The sequence below is a fragment of the Callorhinus ursinus genome, unplaced genomic scaffold (assembly GCF_003265705.2).
Source record: "Callorhinus ursinus isolate GAN/ISIS: 27379988/994484 unplaced genomic scaffold, GSC_fseal_2.0 scaffold19, whole genome shotgun sequence".
NCBI classification, from domain to species: domain Eukaryota; kingdom Metazoa; phylum Chordata; class Mammalia; order Carnivora; family Otariidae; genus Callorhinus; species Callorhinus ursinus.
Window position 1 is genome coordinate 913,032 of NW_027397081.1, and position 23,424 is coordinate 936,455.

General features: G+C 44.8%; 1 protein-coding gene across 1 annotated transcript in view; it reads right to left on the reverse strand.

Moving 5' to 3' along the window:
- Positions 1-23,424, reverse strand: part of MMP20 (matrix metallopeptidase 20) — a 50,105-nt gene that overhangs the window by 11,800 nt on the left and 14,881 nt on the right. Inside the window, exons 6-8 of the mRNA XM_025893880.1 lie at positions 22,215-22,356; positions 10,068-10,204; positions 8,991-9,147 (exon numbers count right to left, since the gene is read on the reverse strand). Of these exons, the coding sequence (XP_025749665.1) occupies positions 8,991-9,147; positions 10,068-10,204; positions 22,215-22,356 (436 nt within the window). The remainder of the gene's footprint in view (positions 1-8,990; positions 9,148-10,067; positions 10,205-22,214; positions 22,357-23,424) is intronic.

Genomic DNA, 23,424 nt, shown 5'->3' on the forward strand with positions numbered 1-23,424 from the left:
AGATGAAGGGCAGTCCTCACTTCCTCTGAGGGTTCTTTCTTGACACCTTTACTAGCGTTGGCCATTTCTTCTTTGTTTTGCCTCACTGATCTCCATGCAGTCTTCTCTCAGGACACCTATCACACTTGGACTACTCTTAATTATTTCCCTGTGCATTTACTCTCAACTGTAGGCCTTGTTGAGTGTGGATAGCACCCAACACAAACTGACTATTTATCATGTGATGGGAGTCTCACAGTTTTCTCCTCCATTCCCACAGCCCTATGAAGCAGATGCCATTTCCATCTCCCTTTTGAAGAAGATTAAACCAAAACAGAAAGGCAATCCAGGTTGCCCAATGATGGCTGTGAGAGTTGAGATGAGCACTCTGCTACTCCTGTCCACACTCTCAGGCAGCAAACTCTGTGCTCTCTCCTGAGTGGTAAGGTCCTAGTACGGAGCCTGATGCAAAATCTTGTCTAATATACGTAGATTGAAAGTGGTAGTTTGGTAATGCAGTTTAAAAAACTTAAGATTAAAAAAAGAAGATTTTGAACTACCCATCTTTCTTATTTTTATTACTTATTACCTATTTCTCTGTGGTGACTAACTATAAAATCCTTAAATAAACACTCAATTTTCAGTGTACGTGGGGCATCTAGGAAGGAGAGAATGTGTCTTATTTTGCATCAATCATCTCTCTAGTCTGTCTGCATAGAAAGACTGACTTAGGGATAGAAAGGGGCTGGGGCCCCTAGATTTGCACATCACTTTACACAAACTTCAGAAAACACTGACTGCCTCCAAGGATGATGGAGTTGATGGACCTCTGGTCCCCAGGAACTCCCTGGTGTAGCCACTGCCCTGCTGTTGGTAAGCAAGAGAGAATATCTACAGGGAGAAATTAGCCAAAGGTAATGGAAGTCATGTAAAGAAAGAAAAACTGGCTGGATCGTTTGGGCCTGCCAGGAAGAGGAAAGGAAGGAGTAAAAGCCAGCGGGCGAATGGGGAAGAAGCCCTTTTGGTGAGTTTACACGGCACATCATGTAATGTGTGGTGGCATTAGCATGGTAGAGCTCCCTTTTGGATTTACCTTGTAGTTCCCTGGGGCTGCTCCCCGGGGAGTTACTACCACACCGACATGTGGGCTCTCACTCCTAGAGCCTGAACCAACCTGGCCCCAAGGCAATCCTCCATCCTCAGTGGGGGAAGTTCTTCAATAGCATTCCCATGGCCCGTCATTCGTTAAACTGGTTCCACCCTGGGAGTTCATGGAGACTCTCCCTGACAACAAGCGTATCCAGAGACTTCCTTTATCTCGACACATCATTTGTGTCACAGACTGACCTAGCATGAGGACCGAAGAAGGTCGTGATGAATGACTAAGGGAAATAAGTCCTAACATGCTGTCAACCAAATTCCTGGTCTATAACTTGGTCTGTAACTCTGGCCTTGTGTGTTTTTTGAGTACGGCCCTGTGCTTTATTGACAGAACATCCGTCTCCTTTGGTTTTTCCTCCCATTTCCTCCTTCTTCCTGTTTAGAAGGAATGAAGTTCATTGGCCACTTGGGTCTTAGGGCAACCACGAGAGTGCTATCTCCATGTTAACAGTAGGGCACAGTGTTAGAAGGAACTTGGGTCCCTGGTGGTGGTGGACTCACTGAGTTAGCTCTAGGTCTATTAAACTTCGGATGTGTTATGTATGTGAGAAAAACAGACCTTTATGTGTTTCAACCACAGTTACTTTCGGGTCTCTTACCAGCAGCCAAACATAATTCTCATCAATACATGGCTTAATGTGACAGTAAGATGTTCTACCTGTGAGGCTTTGCTAAAATGGGGGTGTGCAGTTTGGGGGGGTTCGTTAATGTAGTGGCTTATAACAGCTTTTCTGAACTTCTAAGCTGTAGGTCAAGGTTGTTTGCTTTATGCTTTAGCGCAGAAACCAGTGTGTTGGAGGACGTCCGACAGAGGACTCTCACTGGTGAAAGGACTGTCTATGCTTTGCCAAAAGCAGGAGTTTCAGTGCAATGTTGGGGCCTTCGGTCTTTCAAAAGGAAATTCCCTTTGAGCTGCTCTTTGCCTGGATTGCTGCTCCGAGAACTATTGAGCTTTAAACAATCATTTGTTAATTATCACAACTTCTGAAGCAGGTATTCGCTGATTACCGTATAAGCTCCTACAATTACTGAACAGTTACTCTATTTGAGCACCTACTATGTGCCAGGCTCTGGGCTAGTTTCTACATGCGTTATTCACTTAATACTCTCAAGAACCTCAGAAGGTTAATTTTAAAAGTACCTTCTGTGATTCCCTTCCCTTAACATCAAAATGAGTCTTTGATATTTCAGTTAATCCCTTAGACCAACTTTTTAATGAATCTGTTTTATCCAGATTGCTAAGACTTCTCCTTAACAGACACTCACAGAAACTTAGTTGGAAAGGTGCACTGTGATTTCCTCAGCGGGGAATCAGGCCTTGTTAAAATCAGAGACACTCTCCCTCCCCAAGCTTACATTTACAGAGAATTAAAAACCTCTCATCAAGCCTCTTGTGTTAGCTGCTAAGCCTCACTTCTGCCTGGCTGGAGGTGCATGCTTTGCTGGTGGATGGTAGATTAGTCCAAAGACCAGGCACTGAATGGAGAACTGAAATAATGGGAGAGTGGATAATCCCCCCAGTGAGAGTCAGGCTGTGAGCAATCTTTGAGAAATTAACTGAGTAATCACAACATAAATGCCCTCCCACTCCCACACACATGCTTATATGTGCATCTTCAGTCTCATTCTCTGAAAACCCACAGTGGGGGTTGGGTTTCTCAATACCTATCTTCCTGTATGTCAGCACTGTGATTCCAGCCCCTTATCTTAAAGAAAAGACTTGGGAGAATCTGCCCAGCAGCTATTTGGAGCTTAATAAATGAATTACCATCAGGAATCCAGAAAGGAAGTTCTAAAGAAAAATAGCTGGCTTGGTGGTTTAATCATTGGACTGGAAATGACAAATCAGGACACCACATGATACTCTGAGCAATGCTCCCAGGGCCCGCAGGGGCCTGGAGTCAGTCTACATTTGTTTGGCATTCATTTCTAGAAAATAAATTTTCCTCTTCATGAAATATATCTGGTATACTGTTTTCTCAGGGCCAGACTAGAGAAGATATCAGTCAGGTGGAAGAAGATCATAATGTACTTATTTATAAATTTCTTTTATGCCATAGAAATGGTTATTGAAAATAGGTGAGATGCCAGTTAAGCTATGATTCAAAACAGAAGGAGAGTTGGAGAGCTTCCCAGACCAATGAAAACTGAAGGTGTTGGTGACCACTAAACCAGCCCGGCAAGAAATATCTAAGGGGCCTCTTTGAGTGGAAAGGAGAGACCCAAAGTGACAGTATAAAGGCAGGAAACACAAAAGCAGTAAAAATGAATATTTTTGTAAGAAATCAGTCAAGGAACTCACAAAGAAAGGATATAAAATACAGTAACATATACCTAAAACATGGGGAGGAGAGGAAAAAAGAATGGGTTGAAACTTAAATGACCATCCACCTAATACAGACTGCTGTATGCCAAGGAGGTTATACACAAACCTAATGGTAACCACAAATCACAAATCACTAATAAACATGAAGAATACAGAGAAAGAAATCCAAATATATCACTAAAAAATATCAGCAAAACATGAAAGTGACAAAGATAAAAGGATCAGAGAAAAGCTCCAGAAACAACCACAAAACAAGTAATAAAATGGCACCAAATACATATTTATCAATAACGACTTTGAAAGTAAATGGACTAAATGCTCCAATCAAGAGACACAGGGTGTCAGAATGGATAAAAAAAATAAGAGTCTCCTACCCACAAGAGACTCATTTTAGACCTAAAAACACATGCAGATCAAAAGTGAGGGGATGGAAAACCATCTCTCTTGCAAAAGAAAGCCAGGATAGAGGTACTTCTATCAGACAAACTAGACTTTAAAACGAAGACTGTAACAAGAGATGAAGAAGAGCACTACATAATCATCAAGGGGACAATTCAACAAGAAGATCTAACAATTATAAATATTTATGCATCCAACTTGGGAGCACCCAAATACATAAAACAATTCAGAACAAACATAAATAAACTCATTGATAATAATTCCGTAATAGTAGGGGACTGTAACACCCCACTCACATCAATGCACAGACCATCTAAGCAGAAAATCCAACAAGGAAACAATGGCTTTGAGTGACACTGTGGACCAGATGGGCTTCACAGATATATTCAGAACATTCCATCCTAAAACAGCAGAATATACATTCTTTTCGAGTGCACATGGGACTTTCTCCTGAATAGATCACATACTGGGTGACAAATCAGCCTCAACAAGTACAAAAAGACTGAGATCATACTGTGCATATTTTCAGACCACAAAACTATGAAACTTAAAGTCAACCACAAGAAAAAAAGTGGAAAGACCACAAATTCATGGAGATTAAAGAACATCCTACTAAACAATGAATGAGCCAACCAGGAAATTAAAAGAAGAAATTAAAAAATACATGGAAACAAATGAAAATGAATACACAATGGTTCAAAACCTTTGGGATGCAGCAAAGGTGGTTCTAAGAGGGAAGTATGTAGCAATACAAGCCTACCCTCTGAAGCAAGAAAAATCTCAGGTACACAACCTAACCTTACACCTAAAGGAGCTGAAGGAAGAACAAGAAGTCTAAAGCCAGCAGACAGAGGGAAATAATAAAGATTAGAGCAGAAATAAATGATAGAGAAACTAAAAAGCAATATAACAGATCAATGAAACCAGGAGCTGGTTCTTTGAAAAAATTAATAAAATTAATAAATCTCTAGACAGACTTACCAAAAAGAAAAGAGAAAGGACCCAAATAAATAGAATTACAAATGAGAGAGGATAGGTCACAACCAACACCACAGAAATACAAACAATTTTAAGAGAATATTATGAAAAACTATATGCCAACAAATTGGACAACCTGGAAGAAATGGATAAATTCCTAGAAACATATAAATGACCAAAACTGAAACAGGAAGAAATAGGAAACTTGAACAGATTGATAACCAGCAAAGAAATGGAATCAGTAATCAAAAATCCCCCAACCAACAAAAGTACAGGGCCAGATGGCTTCCCAGGGGGATTCTACCAGACATTTAAAGAAGAATTAACACCTATTCTTCTCAAACTGTTCTAAAAAATAGAAAAGGAAAGAAAACTTCCAAATTCATTCTATGAGGCCAGCATTACCAATACCAAACCAGATAAAGATCCCACTAAAAAAGAGAACTACATGTCAATATCCCCGATAAAGATGGATGTAAAAATTCTCAATAAAATACTAGCAAATCAAATCCAACCGTACAATAAAAAAATTATTCACCACAGTCAACACAATCGAGTGGCATTTATTTCTGGGCTGCAAGGGTGGTTCAGTATTCTCAAATCAATCAGTGTGATAAACTATATTAATAAAAGAAAGGATAAGAACTATATGATCCTCTCGATAGATGCAGAAGAAGCATTTGACAAAGTACAACATCCATTCATGAGAGAAACCCCCAGCAAAGTAGGGATAGAGGGAACATACCACAATATCATAAAGCCCACATATGAAGAACCCACAGCTAATACCATCCTCAATGGGGAAAAACTGAGAGCTTTTTCTCTATGGTCAGGAAGAAGACAGGGATGTCTACTCTCACAGCTGTTATTTTTTTTTATTACAGATTTTATTTATTTATTGTAGGGGTGAGGGGCAGATGGAGAGGGAGAGAGAATCTTGAGCAGACTCCCTATTGAGTGAGGAGCCCAACGTGGGGCTCAATCTCATGACTTTGTGGTCATGACCTGAGCCCAAATCAAGACTTTTGATTGCTTAACTGACTGAGCCACACAGGTGTCCCTCACCACTGTTGTTTAACATAGTCCTGGAAGTTATAGCCTTAGCAATTAGACAACAAAAAGAAATAAAATTCATCTAGATTGCAAGGAAGAAGTCAAACTTCCACTATTTGCAGACAACATGATGCTATATGTAGGAAACCCAAAAGACTCCACCAAAAACCTGCTAGAACAGATAAAAGTCACAGGATACAAAATCAGTGTACAGAAATCTGTTGCATTTCTGTATACTAATAATGAAGCAGCAGAAAGAGAAATTAAGGAATCCATCCCATTTTCAATAGCACCAAAACAGTAAGATATCTAGGAATCTACCTAACCAAGAAGTTTAAAGACCTGTACTCTGAAAACTATAAAACATTGATGAAAGAAATTGAAAACACAAAGAAATGGAAAGACATTCCATACTCATGGATTAGAAGAACAAATATTGTTAAAATGTCTATGCTACCCAAAGCAATCTACATAAATGCCAACCTTAAACCTAAAGTGTGTATGGAAGCACAAAAGAACCCAAATAGCCAAAGCAACCTTGGAGAAAAAAAAAAAAAAGCAAAGCTGGAGGTATCATAGGTCAGAACTTCAAGTTATATTACAAAGCTGCAGTCATCAAGACAGTATGGCACTGGCACAAAAATAGACACAGATCAATAGAACAGAACAGAGAACCCAGAAATGGACCCACACCTATGTATCAATTAATCTTTGACAAAGCAGGAAAGAATACCCAATGGAAAAAAGACAGTTTCTTCAACAAATGGTGTTGGGAAAATTGGACAGCAACATGCAGAAGAATGAAACTGGACCATTTCCTTACACCACACACAAAAATAAATTCACAATGGATGAAAGACCTAAATGTGAGACAGGAATCCATCAAAATCCTAGTGGAGAACGTAGGCAGTAACCTCTTTGACATCAGAGGTAGCAACTTCTTACTAGACATATCTTTTGAGACAAGGGAAATTAAAGCAAAAATAAACTATTGGGACTTCATCAAAGTTAAAAGTTTCTGCACGGAGAAGGAAATAATCAACAAAACTAAAAGGTAACCTATGGAATGGGAGAAGATATTTGCAAATACTGATAAAGGGTTAGTATCCAAAATATATAAAGAACTTATTAAACTCAATACCCCAGAAATGAATAATCCAATGAAAAAATGGGCCGAAGACAATAGACATTTTTCCAGAAAAGACAACCAGATGCTCAATAGACACATGAAAAGATGCTCAACATCACTCATCATCAGGGAAATGCAGATCAAAACCACGATGAGATACTGCTTCACACCAGTCAGAATGGCTAAAATTAACAACATGGGAAACAAGAGGTGTTGGCGGGGATGCGGACGAAAGGGAACCCTCTTGCACTGTTGGTGGGAATGCAAGCTGGTGCATCTATTCTGGAGAACAGCATGGATGTTCCTCCAAAAGTTAAAAATAGAATTACCCTACGACCCAGGCACTGAACTACTAGGTATTTACCCAAAGGATACAAAAATATGAATTTGAAGGGATATATGCACCCTGATGTTTATTGCAGCATTCCCAACAATAACCAAACCATGGAAAGAGCCCAGATGTCCATCGACAGATGAATGGATAAAGAAGATGTGGTATATAGATATACAATGGATTATTACTCAGCTGTCAAAAAGAATGAAATCTTGCCATTTTCAATGACATGGATGGAACCAGAGAGTATTATGTTAAGTGAAATAAATCAGTCAGAGAAAGACAAATACCATATGATTTCACTCAGATGTGGAATTTAAGAAACAAAACAAATGAGCAAAGGAGAAAAAGAAGAAAGAGAGACAAACCAAGAAACAGACTCTGAACTACAGAGAACACACTGATGGTGACCAGAGGGGAGGTGGGTGGGGGATGGGGGAAACAGGTGCTGGTGATGAAGGAGCGCACCTGTCGTGATGAGCACCGGGTGATGGATGGAAGTGTTGAATTGCTAAACTCTACTCCTGAAACTAATATTACACTGTATGTTAACTAACTGGAATTTAAATTAAAACTTAAATAAGTGACATAAAATAAAATGAAAACCCATGGACCAAAGTTGGGTACTCTCCTGCTTCCAACCAGATCCTATCATGGACCTAAAGTATTTAGCATTGGGGCACCTGGATGGCTCAGTCAGTTAAGCATCTGCCTTCAGCTCAGGTCATGATCTCAAGGTTCTGGGATCAAGCCCTATGTTGGGCTCCCTGCTCAGCGGGAAGTCTGCTTCTCCCTCTACCTCTCCCTCTGTGCTCTCTCTCAAATAAATAAAATAAAATAAAATAAAATAAATAAATAAAATCTGAAAAAAAATTAAACTATTTAGCATAGTCAACTGCTTAGAATCTGTTGTTTTTACTTCTCTCTTCTGAGGTTCAGATGAACAAGTACTGTGGACATGAGAGCTGGGAGTAGGGGGGAAGTGTGCAGAGGCAGACCTTGCTCACCCTTCACATGAGTCAGTTAAGGATAGAAACCCAGCAGGTGGAATGAGGTGTGACCCTGTGCACAGTGACTGGATGACAGATGTCACCTTACTCAGGTCTGCAGGACAATTGTGTATGATCCACTTTGGGTAAGAAGAGTCTTCACATTCTGGGTCGGATAAAAAGACTTAGCAATAAGGGCTTTTCCTTTCAGCAGAACTTTCCTTCAAAGAGCCCCACAGTCACGACTACATCCATTTTGCACAAAATCACAGAATATTCTGGGATGCATTGGTACCCACATAACAAGGAGTCAGTTTTACCCCGAGGCATTCCCTGTGGCTAGCAATGTATTTGGGGATGCTGTGTCCACTCTTTTAGGCCACTGGAGGTCCAGTTAATAAATGCATGAAGGATTAGGATGTTTCATGTGCTAGAGAACAAACAATGGGATTCATGAATGAATGCTTCAGTTATTTGGGTGGTTTCATATCTTAGAGACCGTATCAACCATGAGTAAATGGCATCCCAGGGGCCAAGAGGAGTCAATGGGCCGATCGCAAACTTGCTTTGCATTCTTTTCTGCAAAAGGATTTTTTCTTCCCATTGAATATATCTGGACAATCAAAAGGAGAAAAGCCATACCTGTAGTATTCATCTCCCACAAAGAAAAGGGTCTTCTGCACATCCTTGAGATAGACAGCAGCATCTATTCGCTGCACATACCTTGGGAAGCCAAAGTCATAAATAGTTCGAGGAGGACCTTGCATTTGGAATCCTCTTGTTATCCAGTAGTGGGGGCCTGAAAACAGAAATTAAAGTTCAGAAAAACTCTGTACCACTCGGCGATGTACTTCACTCATGAGGATTTCTATGCAGGATCCCAAATGGGAGTAGTTTATGGGATAGTTGCCATGGCTGTAACCCAACGTATAGGCTTTTATTCAATTAAAACTACTCTGGAGGCAAACATCTCTAGTGATGCCTTAGCAAAGTAATAATTTTGATACAATTGGGTCTTAAATTTCACACATTAATTTTTTTTCAAGATACTTTTCATGTGTATAGCCTCATTTCAGTCTCATATATATGCATGGGAGAGAAGGGGCATGTGATGGACAAATGCTGTGATTTGTAAGCTGGCACTGGCCTTGTACCCTCATCCCCCAGCATCAGGAAAAATAAGCTAAAATTGACAGGTACCACCTATTGGATAACGCCCATTGGCTAGCCACCAACGCATCTTTGAGGTTGATATTACTACTTATAAGCCAGGAAGACATGAAGGCTCAGAGCAGTTAGATAATTCCCCAAAGTCACTCTGATAGTAAAGGGCTGGAGCCAGAGACTGACACCGTGCCCACCTCCCAGAGTCACAGGTGTTCTCCTCACATGGGGTGCCACGTTGGCTTTTGTTGACTAGAGGCTCTCAGTGGGGCATGCCATGCCACCTTGAGGGGCGGGGACCAGGTTTATAGCCCCCCTGGGCATTGTCACTTAGCATGGTGCCTCTCCAGGGCAGAGTGTTGGCTCTAAGAACATTGTGAGAGTCATTGTCCTTCCTGCCATTGTTATAGTACAACAGAGCGGCATTTCATGGCCGACCTGAGGAGGAGTGACCCGAGCACGCTCCACGATCCCTCACCAAATGCTCCCAGTACCAGCTGTTCCCAACACGCTGGGCACCCCACCGTTCCTGTACCTCACGGATCTGTAGGGTACCTTTGAAGAAGTAAGCGGTGCCCCTGTCGGCCACTTCGTAAGCTGCATCCACGTTGGACATAAGCTGGGGGAAGGAGCTGGTAATGGTGCTGGGCCGGATCCCCGCCATCATGTGAACCTGCCGACGCCAGAAAATCCTGTTGGGCAATCCACAAGAGCAGGGATTGATTTAGATCTTGAGCGCGACGTGGACCGATGTGTACTGCAAGCCACACTGCAGGGATCATTTCTCAATGCCTCGAGCCCTTGTCTTGTTTTTAAGGAGAGCATATGTTTTTCACCTTAGTAAATAGTTCTTTTTCCTTTTTGTTCTTTGAGCCTCCCTGCAATCCCCTTTCCTTCATTTACTTAAGGACATTCACAACATGGAGGGATATGGCAAGGAGGTAACCCCGGTGTTTCACACATTTAAGCTCTGCACCTTCCAGTTCCAGGCATCCCTTGATGCAGATGTCCTTTTCCTATTCTGATCTTTTAAAAACTAAAATCTCGCAAAGATAAAATACCATCCTGGTGGACATTCTGAATATTACAATGGCACCAAATCTTTGTGGTTGGGAGGTGCGAGTTATTCCCAATAAAGCCAGCAAGAACATTCACAATTATCAGTTATATCGAAAGTTATCTATTGAATACTTATCTATTGAAAGGGTTTATATCCTTGAAATGGATGGCTAGTTAACAGAAAATCTGGTACACACCAATTAACTCAAGTTTAAGCGACTCATCCATCCACTCATCCAAAATTATTTCCATAAAACTGTGGCAGTATCACAAAGGTATTGAGCTGAAACATTCAATGTACATGGGATCCATTTTGAATTTTGGAGAGGAAAATCATTTTTATAAAATATGAGTTTACTTGATTCTGTAGAAAGTAGACTCTATACATAAAATTATTTGTGGACAGGGAAACTATAATAAATTTTGACATTTAATTTTCTGGGTAGTTAGTATAGGAACGCCTCCATCTTACATTGAGTTTTCCTAGTCAGTTAATTTAACAAATATTTATGGAGTGCCTATTAGCAGGGACTGGGGTAGACATCAAAGATGAGACGCTGAATGAGACCCAGTCATGCCTCGGGGAGCTTACAGCCCAGGAGTGTAGACAGGTACGTGATTCGGCAGTTAGGATTCAGACAGGTATGTGATTCAGGAGTTAGGATTATAATCAGACAGTTAGAACCAGTGCTACACACTCTCAGGTTTAGGATGTGGACACAGAGCATATCCTACAGGAGGGAAATTCCGCTGCATTCGGGGATTTGGTGAAGGTGTCCCAGGTGGGGCCATTTAGCTGATGATGAATTTAAAAGAGCCTTATGGAGAGAGACATGTCTTTGTTCCCTACGCGGCATCACGATGCAGAAGGAAAAACACATCATGCTTTAGGAGATGTAGACTTGAGTTCTAACTCTGACCGGCATCTCCAAGCTCAGTCTTAGCTCTTAGATGCAAATAATAATACCTGGGCTGTCTCATGAGGTCATTCCGAGGATCCAAGGAGAGAATGCATAGGAAAGTGATTATAAACCATAAAGTGCCATAGAGCTAGATATTGTCCATTCTAAACATTATAATTTGCCTAGGTCTTACCCACCCGCTGACTGGGCACCCACCATACATGATACACAGGGTGGCAGGCATCCGTGGCAGGTGCACTGGCTCGCCCCATGCCCTACACATCACAGCCTGCTCTAGAATATCTGTACTAACAGATGAAACACCGAGGCTCAGGAAGGCTCGTGGGCCCAAAGGTCGTCTGTTGGTTAGGGGCAGACAGAGCGGCTTAGACTGCAGCTGTCTCGATATTCATCTCCACCTGATCTCATCCCCTTGTTCATTCCCAGCCTTGCCCCAGCCTTGCGATCTCTGCTTTTCTGTGTTCATAACTTGGGGACCCCCGAACCCCCGTCCCCAGATCTAGGCTTTTTGAAGGCGCAAGGGACCGCCTTCCCCTTCTTCCTCTCTGCCACCACAACATGAGCACGGGTTTGGGGAACCCCGCAGATTCGGGTAACGAAAACAGATAAACGCATCACGTCCATAGCCTGTCATCTGATTTTTGATAACAATGCATTAATTGGGAACCTGATGAGAAATCCATAAAATGAGTGTTTTTCACTTAATTCAGCACATGGTTCTGAAATGCTGACTCTTCACATCACCGTGCCAGATGCTGACCCAGGCACCGAGGTGCGTTTCTGGGGACTGCGGTGGTGGGGGTGAGGAGGTGAGGAAGCCGGGCAGGGGAGGCTCTGTCTGAATCACGTCTCTGATGAGGTACGGCGGACTTCCAGGCACTTTATCCTTGGGCACCTAACGCGGGGAAATATTGCCTTTCATTTTTCATTTAAAAATCAACAGGTGGCTCTAGGCGAACGTAAGCCCTATCTTTCATCAGAAGTTAGGGCATGGATGTCCCGAGTGACTCAGTAGGAGAGGTGGTAAAATGTAGTGATGAAGAGCACCCGCAAACCGAAACTGTGCTTTTGGAACTTTTCACATGTGGTAGAATCTAAAATTCCTTTCTAAATCAACCCTGATTTAAGACATTGCAGGCATTGTGAGGACTAAGGGGAAGTTGAGCGGTCATTCTAAACCCAGAGTGATTTTGTGCCCCGGAGACATTTGGCCATGTTTGCGGAGAGTTGTTCTATCGGCCTCCAGAGGGAGAGGTCAGCCAGGGAAGCTGCTCAGCACGCCTCCATGCCGGGGACAACCCAACCCAACAAAGACTGGTCTGCCTTGAAATATGAGTAGTGCCAAAGTCAAGGGACCCTGGCCTAAACAGTGTTACGATGTATTAAGATGTATAAACTGTGCGCTTAAGGTAGAAATAAATACTATCCATCACTTATGGAACGTTGTGCAAATTCCAGAAGAGATTGTAATCAGGAAAATTTTCAGTACTAATGGTGGGGAATGAAGCACCAGAACACATACCCAGAGGATTTACAAACTTGCAGCTATAGATTATAAATATAAATGAGTTAAAATTGACCCCCAAACCCTAAGTATAGCAAGTAACCTCCTAATACATCTGGAAATGGATTTAAAGTATAAGCAAAAAGAAAACCAATCTGTGAGCCTATTGGAAAAGAGCAGCTCCAGGGTGTGTGGGAAGCAGTCACAGAAATAAGTGAACACTTTATCGGGAATCTGTCATCTGATCTTTGATGAGGAGGGCGGAACAATGGCACCTATTGATAGTAGGGGATCTGCTGATTATATATTTAGCTGGACTGTTTATCTCGTGCTCCCAGGAGCCGACGCTGTGCCTGGCACGTCAGGGCTCAATAAATACTTGTTGGTTCAATGAATGGGTGCCAGGGAGTGAGAGGAACTCATGAGATCACCGATTTTCATATTCCTGAAATGTTCATTCCCTTTTCTCAAAGAACAACGGCTAAGTCAAGTTTGAGACTAGCTCACTGGTAGCCTTCACCTGAGGCAGGGTCATGATTATCCGTCTTTCTGGGCGCCCGGCACACCTGGGGATGTGACCCACAGTAGCTGAACTTCTGTTCTTCCCGTGTTGTGCCCAGCTATCTTCACCGCCCACCTGTGGAAGGAGCCCATCACCTCCTCATTGCTCGGCTCCTGCTGGGGATTCAGCAGGAGCTGCGCGGGGACCTTCACAGTTCATCATCTTCAACACTTGACTCTCCTTGACTCTGTTCTCGTTCATCCCGCTCCCTTGTTGCACGGGGAGGAGGGATCTTTCTTCTTTCTGTTTTTGATGTTTGCAAAGGAATTGCTGCTTATCTCCCCCTGGGAGCTTGAAACCTGGTTTTATCATTGGATGTGGGACCTTGTGTGAGTCATTCCATTTTTGAGACTCAGTTTCCTTCTGTCCAATAAAAGTGAGAATACTAATAACATGTGTGCTAACACTTCGAAGCATGAATTGAGACAATGCATCTGAAAGTGTCTTATAAACTCTCGACTACTCTTACAATAATTTGTAGATACTGTAGAAAGGCATGTTTTCACTCTACAAATGTATTGATTGGTGATAGGTAAAACTTGGGTTTTATCAACAGAACTGTTTCTTTCTGAATTTGCCTCGCTGACAGAATTTTTGTCACTGGAAACTCTGAAATACAAACACTCACATTCTTGGCTGACATGCACTCGTTTGGGGGATTTCACTAACCCCCTTATGTCAGAAGGCTTTAGAGCCCAAGAAATCAAACATGTATCGTTCATCTCATTGATCCCCAGAAAAACACAGCTTGTAGAATTAAAAACCCAAATGTAGGCAGTGCTTAAAAATAGTTAGAGCTGTGCCTAGTGTGCCTAAATTGTTTATCCCACTGGAGGAGCCTGTGGGCACCCCTGTGAATAGGCCATAACCTGTAAAGGGCCCCATCCCTAGCCAGGAGGAGGGAGCTCAGAGGAGGTGGCAATGAATCGGGGGTCATAATACACCTTCTGCCTCTTTGTCTGAATTCTTAACACATAACCCAGACTCAGTCTAAGAAATACGGCGCCACTTGTTGACTTTCCATGACGCAATCTTACAACCGGAAGAGACACGTCTCTGGGAGACCGCAGGAGGACGATGTCCCCCTCCATTGTGCGGGCTTTGCTCAAACCTGTGGACCCCGCAAAATGCCAGATTCCGGAAGTCCCGTCCAGGAGTAGGGTGACTGACGTGCTGTCCCTCCTTCCCCTGGCCCCTTGCATTTCCGTTTCTCCACCGGCTCCTAGTCCTGTCTCCCGACATGTCCAGGTAGTTTCCAGTTTTGGAAACTCCTGCTCGGACCCGCTGCCTGTTCCAGGTATGATCTTAACAGACCTCTCTTCGTTACTAACAGAACTCTCAGGTGAATGTCCGTATCACCACTTCCACGCGCTCCCTGCCTTCTGCTCTTTCACTGCTTCACTCCTCAGGCCCGGGACCCCTCCTCACGGCTCCTCTGAAATGCCACATGGGAATCATCCTGTGGCAAGTCTGTCCCTTTCCTTCTGTCCTCAGTCTGATGGTCCCGGCATCCTTTCCACTATTGATCACTTTGAAGATTTATTTATTTGAGAGAGAGACACAGAGAGAGAGAGTGCGCATGAGCAGGGGTAGGACAGAGGGAGACGAGAACCTCAAGCAGCCTCCACACGGAGCCTGGAGCCTGACACGGGGCTCGATCCCACGACCCTGAGATCACCACCTGAGCTGAAATCAAGAGTCAGATGCTCGACCAACTGAGCCACCCAGGTGCCCTGCACTCCTGATCACTTTGGAAAAGAAATCCTCTCTTCCTTGATTTATGTGGGGCTCCATTAAGGGATTCTGTCTCCCATGTCAAGTGGGTTAAAATTCCAGCTGGGGAAAAGACCACTGGATTAAATGAGTGTCGGGAAAATGCTTAACACAATGCACAGCACGTTGTAAGTGACCGTGAAATGCCAGTTATTATTATTAGAGTCCATTTTCAGATCTTTCCCTGCCTCCTCCACGTGGGAGGTTCTGTAACCTGTGAAGCCTCCAGCTGTGAGCGCCCCCCTGAGCACCGGCCCACTTCTATAGAACCTGCTAGAATAGTCTTCACCTTGAATGCGGCACATCTAACACTGAGATTTTCTCTATGTGTCCAGTAAACCTCCGTGGCTGTCCCGTCTGCTCTTTGACTCTTCCTTTGCACTGCTGCCTGCACTAAATGAGCCTCTGAGTCCTGCTGGGGACTCACTCAGGACGCTTTCATTCTCATCTTCCTCTCCTACCTGCCAGGGCTTAAAAATGCTGTCCTTTGCCTGCTGATCAAAGATACATAACATCTTGCAAAACGTGACCATTAGCGACTGACAGATATTTTGAGGGGAAAACAGAATGTGGACCAGCCTATCCAACATGTTCGAGACACCCAGATGATCTAAGAACTTTCTTCTCCTCGCAGCTGTTTACCTGACCAGCAGGTGAGGACCAAGCACAGGACCCGCCGTCCCGTGCTTTCCCCACAAACTCAAATGCATACCCGTCAGAAGGCCTGAGTTCATTCAAGTTGAAAGGCACTACTTGCCTTGGGCGTCCTAGCGCACGGCGAGCTGATGTGTATGAGTGACAGGATCGGCTCTGCACCGGGACCCAGAAGACCCGGCTGGCGGGAGCATCTGCTAGGCTGAGACACAGACGGGGCGCACCTTTCTTCTCTCCAACACGAAGGATTTGGACACAGGCTTTACGCTTATTCCATGTGCAAAATGCTATTATACCTCTGAGGTCTATTGCTGATTGTGATACTCTTGATTTTGTGGGTAAAATTCAATTAGGTAAAACCCAGGATCACCTGAGAGGGGCAATTTGCTTCTCGTCTTCCTAACGGCCTGAGGAATGGGAGACGGCCATATTACCTGCCCATCTGCTGGAAAGAACGAATGTACATGCATCAAACAGACAGATACAGGTCCATGTAAGTGGTAGGTATTTGCAAATTTTAACTTAACTGTAGTTGACGCCCATTTGTCTTCAAACACAACGCTGGAAGCTGGAACGCACCCATGTACCTTTACACGCAGCGGACAGCGGGCTGCGGTCTCACGGTGACTGGGAAAGGTGCTGCACCCCATCCTGCTTTGGAAACACCCCATGTGCAGGTGACGCCCACACATGGGAATGTCTCCTCAACAGGCTATTGTCGGTGACGGGGAACTCCAGGCCGGACCCCAAGCTTTCCCAGCCATCTGCGGTTGCATTGTCGCTGTGGCTTGAAAGAATTCTTTGTTCTTTGTCCAGGCTTCACCAGCACTTGGGGACTTTCTGGTGTAGGCTGGTTGGGGATCAGAGCTATGGAGCATGGGATCCTGGCTCCAGATGGCACCTCGGGAGTCAGGAGAGCCAGGCGCCGGGAGGCTCAGGCTCTGGTGGGTCCTTGTGTGGCCGTGGGTCCCAGCCCCAGCCCCTCCCTAGCTCCGTGTCCTTGTGAAAAGGGACCAGAAATCCCTGCCTCATGGGGCCCTCGTGAGGGTGTGATAACCGAGTGCTCATCGCAGTAAGTCCTGCTCCCAGGGAAGCCCTGTGACATCAGAGCGCCTCAGTCCAAAGAGGATGGAGAGGGGCCCATGGGCCCGTGGGGACTGGGTGGCGGACCTGGGGCTAAAAGGGGAGCTCTCCTTACTCCCTGCCTCTGCGGGGGCCAGCTGCCTGAGCTGGGCGACAGGCTGAACATACCCATGTCGCCGCATCCCTCCCTCCCGACCTCTCCTTTCCCTGCGTCTCCTGCCCCTTCCTGTTCCCACCCTCAGGATGTTCAACCACGACTCGGCCAAATGGCCGCTAGCCATTGCTCATAGTTTGATAACAGAGGGGTTTTAAACATTCTTTTGCTTTTTTAAAGAAAACAGTTATAATTGTACATAAAGGCCTAATATCTTTGACTTCATGGTCTCCTTTGCACCTCTTACAGTCGCCGATATTGGGCATAAGAGTAAGCTCTGTGCTACACGGCGGCCAGCATCTTATTTCTTGGTCGCGGAAGGAGCTCTCCCTGCACTAGTCTGGGACATGTGACAGGTGACACCACCAGCCCTCGCGTGAAGCCCCCGGGCTCCAGGGTCCACCTGCTCTGCGCCTTGCCTATCACTCCTGGTCAATGCCTACCGATTCTGTTTTGCTTTACTTTTTGCTAATAACAGAAAGGAAGTCAATAATCAATAAGTCTCCATAGAAATCATTAAAAACAAATAATGATAAAAAATACTTCAAGTTGTTCTAAACCTTAATCCACTGTACAGATTGTCCGATTCTCATTCCTAAATATAGCGCCTGCCGTTTATTGAGTGCTTACTGTGTGTTTGGCACATTATTTGCTCAGGGTCACCTGCTCAGTAAGAAGCACAGCCAGAATTTAAGCCAACTGAGCCTGATGCTAAATCCCGGGTTCTGGGCTCTGCTCTAAAACGTTTCGGAAAAGCAGATGCCCATCCACTGTTGAAGACTGAGTTCAAGCTGTTTCTAATTTTTAAAAATTAGAAACAGTTTTGATGCTTGAAAGTATGGGATTGGTTGAATACGTGATGATGTATCTACTTATTGAAAAATATATCCATCTATATAATAATACAAATAAAACTCATTGACATGGAAATATGAGATATTGCTGAGCCAAAAGAGTTCATAAATCAGCACATCTCATAAAATCCCATTTTGCGGACATCCCTGATCCCTTCTCGAAAAAAAACCTGAAAGGAAATAGATATTGAAAGATGTGATTACTCTGTTATAGGCTGAAGGTCTGTGTCCCCGCCCAGTTCATATATTGAAGCCCTACACCCCAGAGTGATGGGATGGTGATATTCAGATGGGACCAGTGTGTGTGTGGGGGGGTAACCAGGGTTAGATGAGACCCTGGTAGTGGAGCCCTGGTCTGATGTGATTAGTGCCCTTATAAGAAGGGACTCTGGAGAGCTTTCTCTCTCTCTCCCCACGTACACAGAGAGGTCGTGTGAGCACACAGGATGATGGCAAGGTGTTTGAACGTCTCACTCCCTTATGTGAGTGTTGATCCTTCTTTATATCGCCAGCCACTATAGTGGGGCTTGGCCCCCCCATATGGGCCCAGTGACCACTCTTCCAATGAAGAAAAAGGAATAAAAAGTATTCAGACATACTATTCCTGAGCTACGGCTGCCTCTTCTAGTGTGAACAAGTTCTGACCCTGATAAAGGGAGGAATGGGGAAGAATGTTGGAATGTCTTTTCCTCCAAGAAAAGAAGTGATCCCAGCAATCAGTCATGGACACAGCCCCATGTTCCCTGCGAGCCAGAGTACCAGGAGAGAAGAGGCTATCTAAAGTAAATGCATGAGATTTCCAACAAATCTGCATACTTGACCTTAGTCATGACCTCATTCTACTAATTGTACTTTGTCTAGCTGCAACTGGTAAATCTGCCCAATTTGGCTTTCACCCAAGACCTCCCTTTGTCACCGAAGACCCAAGGCTGGTCTCAGCTTTACTTCATTTGAGTACAATAGTTGTAGCAGGTGTCTTTTTATTAATTCCTTTCTACCCAATGACGGGAAATAATATAACTAGTCAACATTAACACTCTGTCTAGCTGCTCTACTACGCTGTGTAGAGCAATTTGCTCTCACCCAAAATGACATTAGAAAGATTGTCGCCTTCTTTACTTCAAGCTGGTTAGGCCTAGTAATGGTTACTACTGATATTAACCACCATACCCAACATTCCTTCACTTCTGCACACAGACATGTTTTGAATCCATATTATTTATATGCTGTGGGTTTGTTACTGATCACTTAAATGATGAATAAGCCATCCAAAAAACAGGGGGCTTAAAGCTTTCCCCTTTCCTACAACCTCATTATTGGAAGAAGACTAGCATTACAGGGAGGACATTCCTTACAGACTTTTACTCCACAGGCTTAATTATCAAAACTGCTAACACATCTGTGGTATTGTGATTTATAATAGGAAATATATATTTGGTCCTCCTCCTGGTTTCTGGCACAGAGCCTGCTAAATCCTTTGGAATTTCCTATGATGAGAGGGACAAAGGTGTCCTTTGTTATGTTAACAAGGTGACTTTTGGAAAGTACCTGCTGTGGGGGGAGGAGGATGCTGGTTACCCGAGGGCAAAACCAGGTAATTAGAGAGTTGGAACTTTCAGTCTCAACACCCACCTTACCCCCTTTAGGGAAGGGCCAGGGGATGGAGGTTGGATCAGTCGCCAATGGCCAACGATTTAATCCGTCATGCCTCTGTGATGAAGCCTCCATAAAAACCCCAAAGGAGGGGGCTTTGGGGATTTTTTGGGTTGGTGAACACATGCAGATATGCAGATGTGGGGGACTTGCACCTGGGGGGGGCGGTATGGAAGCTTCGCTCCCTTTCCCCATCCACTTTTCCGGGCATCTCTGTATATGGTGGTTCCTGAGTTACATCCTTTTCTACTAAGCTGCTAATCTAGTGAGTAAACTGGTTTCCTGAGTTCTGTAAACTGCTCCAGTAAACCAGTCAAACTTAAGGAGGGGTTCATGGGAACGTGATTTACAGCCAGTCGGTCAGAATTGGCCTCTAAAGTGGAGGGCAGTCTTGTAGGACAGAGCCCTTAACCTGTGGGGTCGGCTGACATTATGTGCTGGTGGGTGGATGGCATCAGAAATGAGTGGAGTCGTAGGGCATGCAGCTGGAGTCTGAGAATTGCTTGGTGGTGGGAGAACCCCCCACATCAGAACCAGTGAGCAGAACTGTCCTGTCCAGTGTGAGCGCTCAGCCCTGCGAAGTTTGCTGCTTCCCAGCGGCTGTCTAATCCCACAGTTACTTTCTTCCTCCTGCTCAGACAACCTTGCTGGTTGATGCGAATTCTAATCGGTGAAAATAATGCTCCCATGATCCACACTAGGAAGTGAGTTTTAATTGGAAGAATTTTTGCTGGATTTTTATTTCCCACAACATGACCCCAACAACTGTTCCTCCCGTAAGGATGCCTGCTACCTAGGGTCTAACGGGCTCCACTCTCATTCCAGCACTTGACCGTAACCTTAGAGCACAAAACATAAAATATAACTCTCCTTCACCCTTCTATGAATATTCCAAACTCCTTGGGTTCTTCCCAGCGATTACTCACCACCTCTCACCATTCAACAATCTTTCAGCCAACAAAACACTAACATTATTTTTAGTAGACGTACTTCAACTACAAGACATTATCACCAAAAACCATTTCCTGTCTTCTGAAAACTTCCACATTAATTTCAAACCTGAAAGGCTTAATCAAATTATATTTCCTCTCTTTCCTTGTTATACTAATCCTAAATTTACTTCTATTTAATTTCCCTGAGTGATGTCCACAATAAAAATACTAACAAAGATAAGTTCTCCCACTGATCAACTCACACAGCTGCAAACACAGCACCATCCCTAAAGACTCCAGCTTCTCCAGCATCATGAATTACTCAATCTCCTATGCCATTCATTTTTAAATTTATTTTATTTTATTTTTAATTTTTTTAGAGAGAGAGAGAGAGAGAGAGAGCATGAGTGGGGGAAGGGGCAGAGGGAGAGGGAGAGAATCTCAAGCAGACTTCCCACGACCCTGAGATCACTACCTGAGTGGAAACCAAGAGTCAGAGGCTTAACCAACTGCCCACCCAGGCGCCCCTCCTATGCCATTAAATTTAAATTTAAATACCAGCTCCACCTCACCGTCCTTTACAACTCACAGAACTCTGAAAACTTCTATTAATCAGTCCAAAAGAAACATTCCTAAAACAACAGTATTAGATACTCAAACCTCAGGGTGTTCTTCAGGAGCTACAGCTATAGAAGAGCCAATACGCGTCAATATTCTTCCCTTCCCTGGCTGACAGTTGGAAAGTCAAGGGGCCTTGAGAAAGAGGGGTTTCAGCAGAGCGATGACTTTGGAATTAGCTATCCATCCACCCACCCCTCTGATCATCCATCCATCCATCCATCTGTCCATCCATCCATCCCTCTGATCGTCCATCCATCCATCCATCCATCCATCCATCCATCCATCCATCCATCCATCCGTCTGTCCATCTGTCTATCTACCCAACCCCTATTACTGAATATTTACTGAGCTTATACTGTGTGCTCTCACTAGGGATACCACCTATCCCTTACAGAAGGATCCAGTGTGCACCTCCAGGGGACCTCCTTGCCACAAGAACTCACTCAGTGTGTCCTGGGTGCCTGGTAAAAGGCTCATCCATGCAGGATGGTCCGGAAGTTGATGAAAATGATATGAAAACACACAGGGAGGTTGCATCTGATTGAGAACTGATATAAATAAAAAACTGATAAATCTGGGCTGGTGTTGAACTCAGCCACTCAGTGAAACTCCTACCTCAGGAGAGCACCTTGCTCTCTTTGAGCTGCTTTCTGCCTCTGTAAATCGGGGATTCTAATCTTTCCCTCACAGTGAAAGGGTTAGAAGGACCTCACGAGTATGGAGAACACTGCGCCCAGTGCCAAGAGCGTGGCAGCTGCCCCATAGGTGGTGGTTTGGGCAGTTCTGTGGCTCTGCAGAGACCTGTGCCCCCCACCCCGGTGCTGCACAGGACGGCACCTCCGCACGGTCCTTGCGCGGGGCCGTCGCCGGGGCCCTAGAGGGTGCGTGCGTCCAGGGCCCAGGAGCGCTGGTGCCGCATCTGAGGCTTACCGGTCCCGGAAGAGCAGGAGCTCCTTCCCCAGCATGGTCACGGCATCGAAGGGGGAGCTGGAGTCACAGAGGTCCGGCTTGGATGGATTTTGAGGGCGTGCGTGGGGCACCGTGGGCTTTCCCAGGAAGGTTTTCCGGGGTCCTAGGATTCAAAGTGACTTGGTCAAAATGGAACCAGGAACCTAGTGCATGTCCCCTTCTGCTCCAGAGACCTCCATGGGCTGAATGACAGGTGACAAGGCGCGTGGCTGTCTGAGGCAGGTGGACCCACATTCGAATCCCAGCTTCCCTAGTCCCTGAGTTGCATGATAAACGGGCACATCCGTGAGCCTCTCCAAGCCTCCGTTTCTTCATCGGTGGAATGGGAGCGGTGAGGATAGTACCTGCCTCAGCAGGCGTTCTGAGAAATCGTGTCTGGGAAGCATTTGGGAGAGCGCTTGGCACATCGTAACTGTTAAAACAATGCTACCCGTTATTTTGTTGTCACACAGAACTTCTCTGATAGCTGCAGGGGCGCCAAACCAGAGAGGTTTTTTAAAAGTTGCCAGTCTTATTTTCTTATTATTTAGAAGTTGCCACTTTTATTTGTTTTATTATTTCCTGGTAATTAAATTCTTTGTTCTCAATCAGATGCAACTTCCCTGTGTGTTTTCATATCATTTTCATCAACTTCCGGGCATCCTGCACAGATAAGCCTTTTATCAGGCACCCAGGACACACTGAGTGAGTTCTTGTGGCAAGGAGGTGCCCTGGAGGTGCACGCTGGATCCTTCTGTAAAGCAGGGGCCTGCTCCTTGGGGAGAGCTGCTGGGGGGTTTTCATCCCACTCCGTGCTCCTGAGGCCTTCTCTGCCATCGGCGGGAAGTGAGCTAGGGCTGTGCAGGTCCCTGCTCTTGAGCAAGTCCCCATGGTGCCCAGAGGGAGTGAGGCACAGGGGAGGACCCATGAAAGAGAGAGATGGGTAAGCTCTGGGGTGGCGCAGGGTCAGCAATGAGGTGAGGCTTTGGGAAAAGATCAGAAACTGGAAGGTCAGGAATGTGCTGTGGTCTTTGAACACTCACTATGTGCCAAGCCGCCTGCTAAAGTCAGAGATGGCCAGGGGTGTGGGAGGTGTGTGCTCCCTGGCCCTATGACCGTGGCCGTCAGCATGGCGGTGACCTTCCAGTACAGAAGGATCTGTAAGGCGCAGGCAAGCACTGGGACTCTGGCG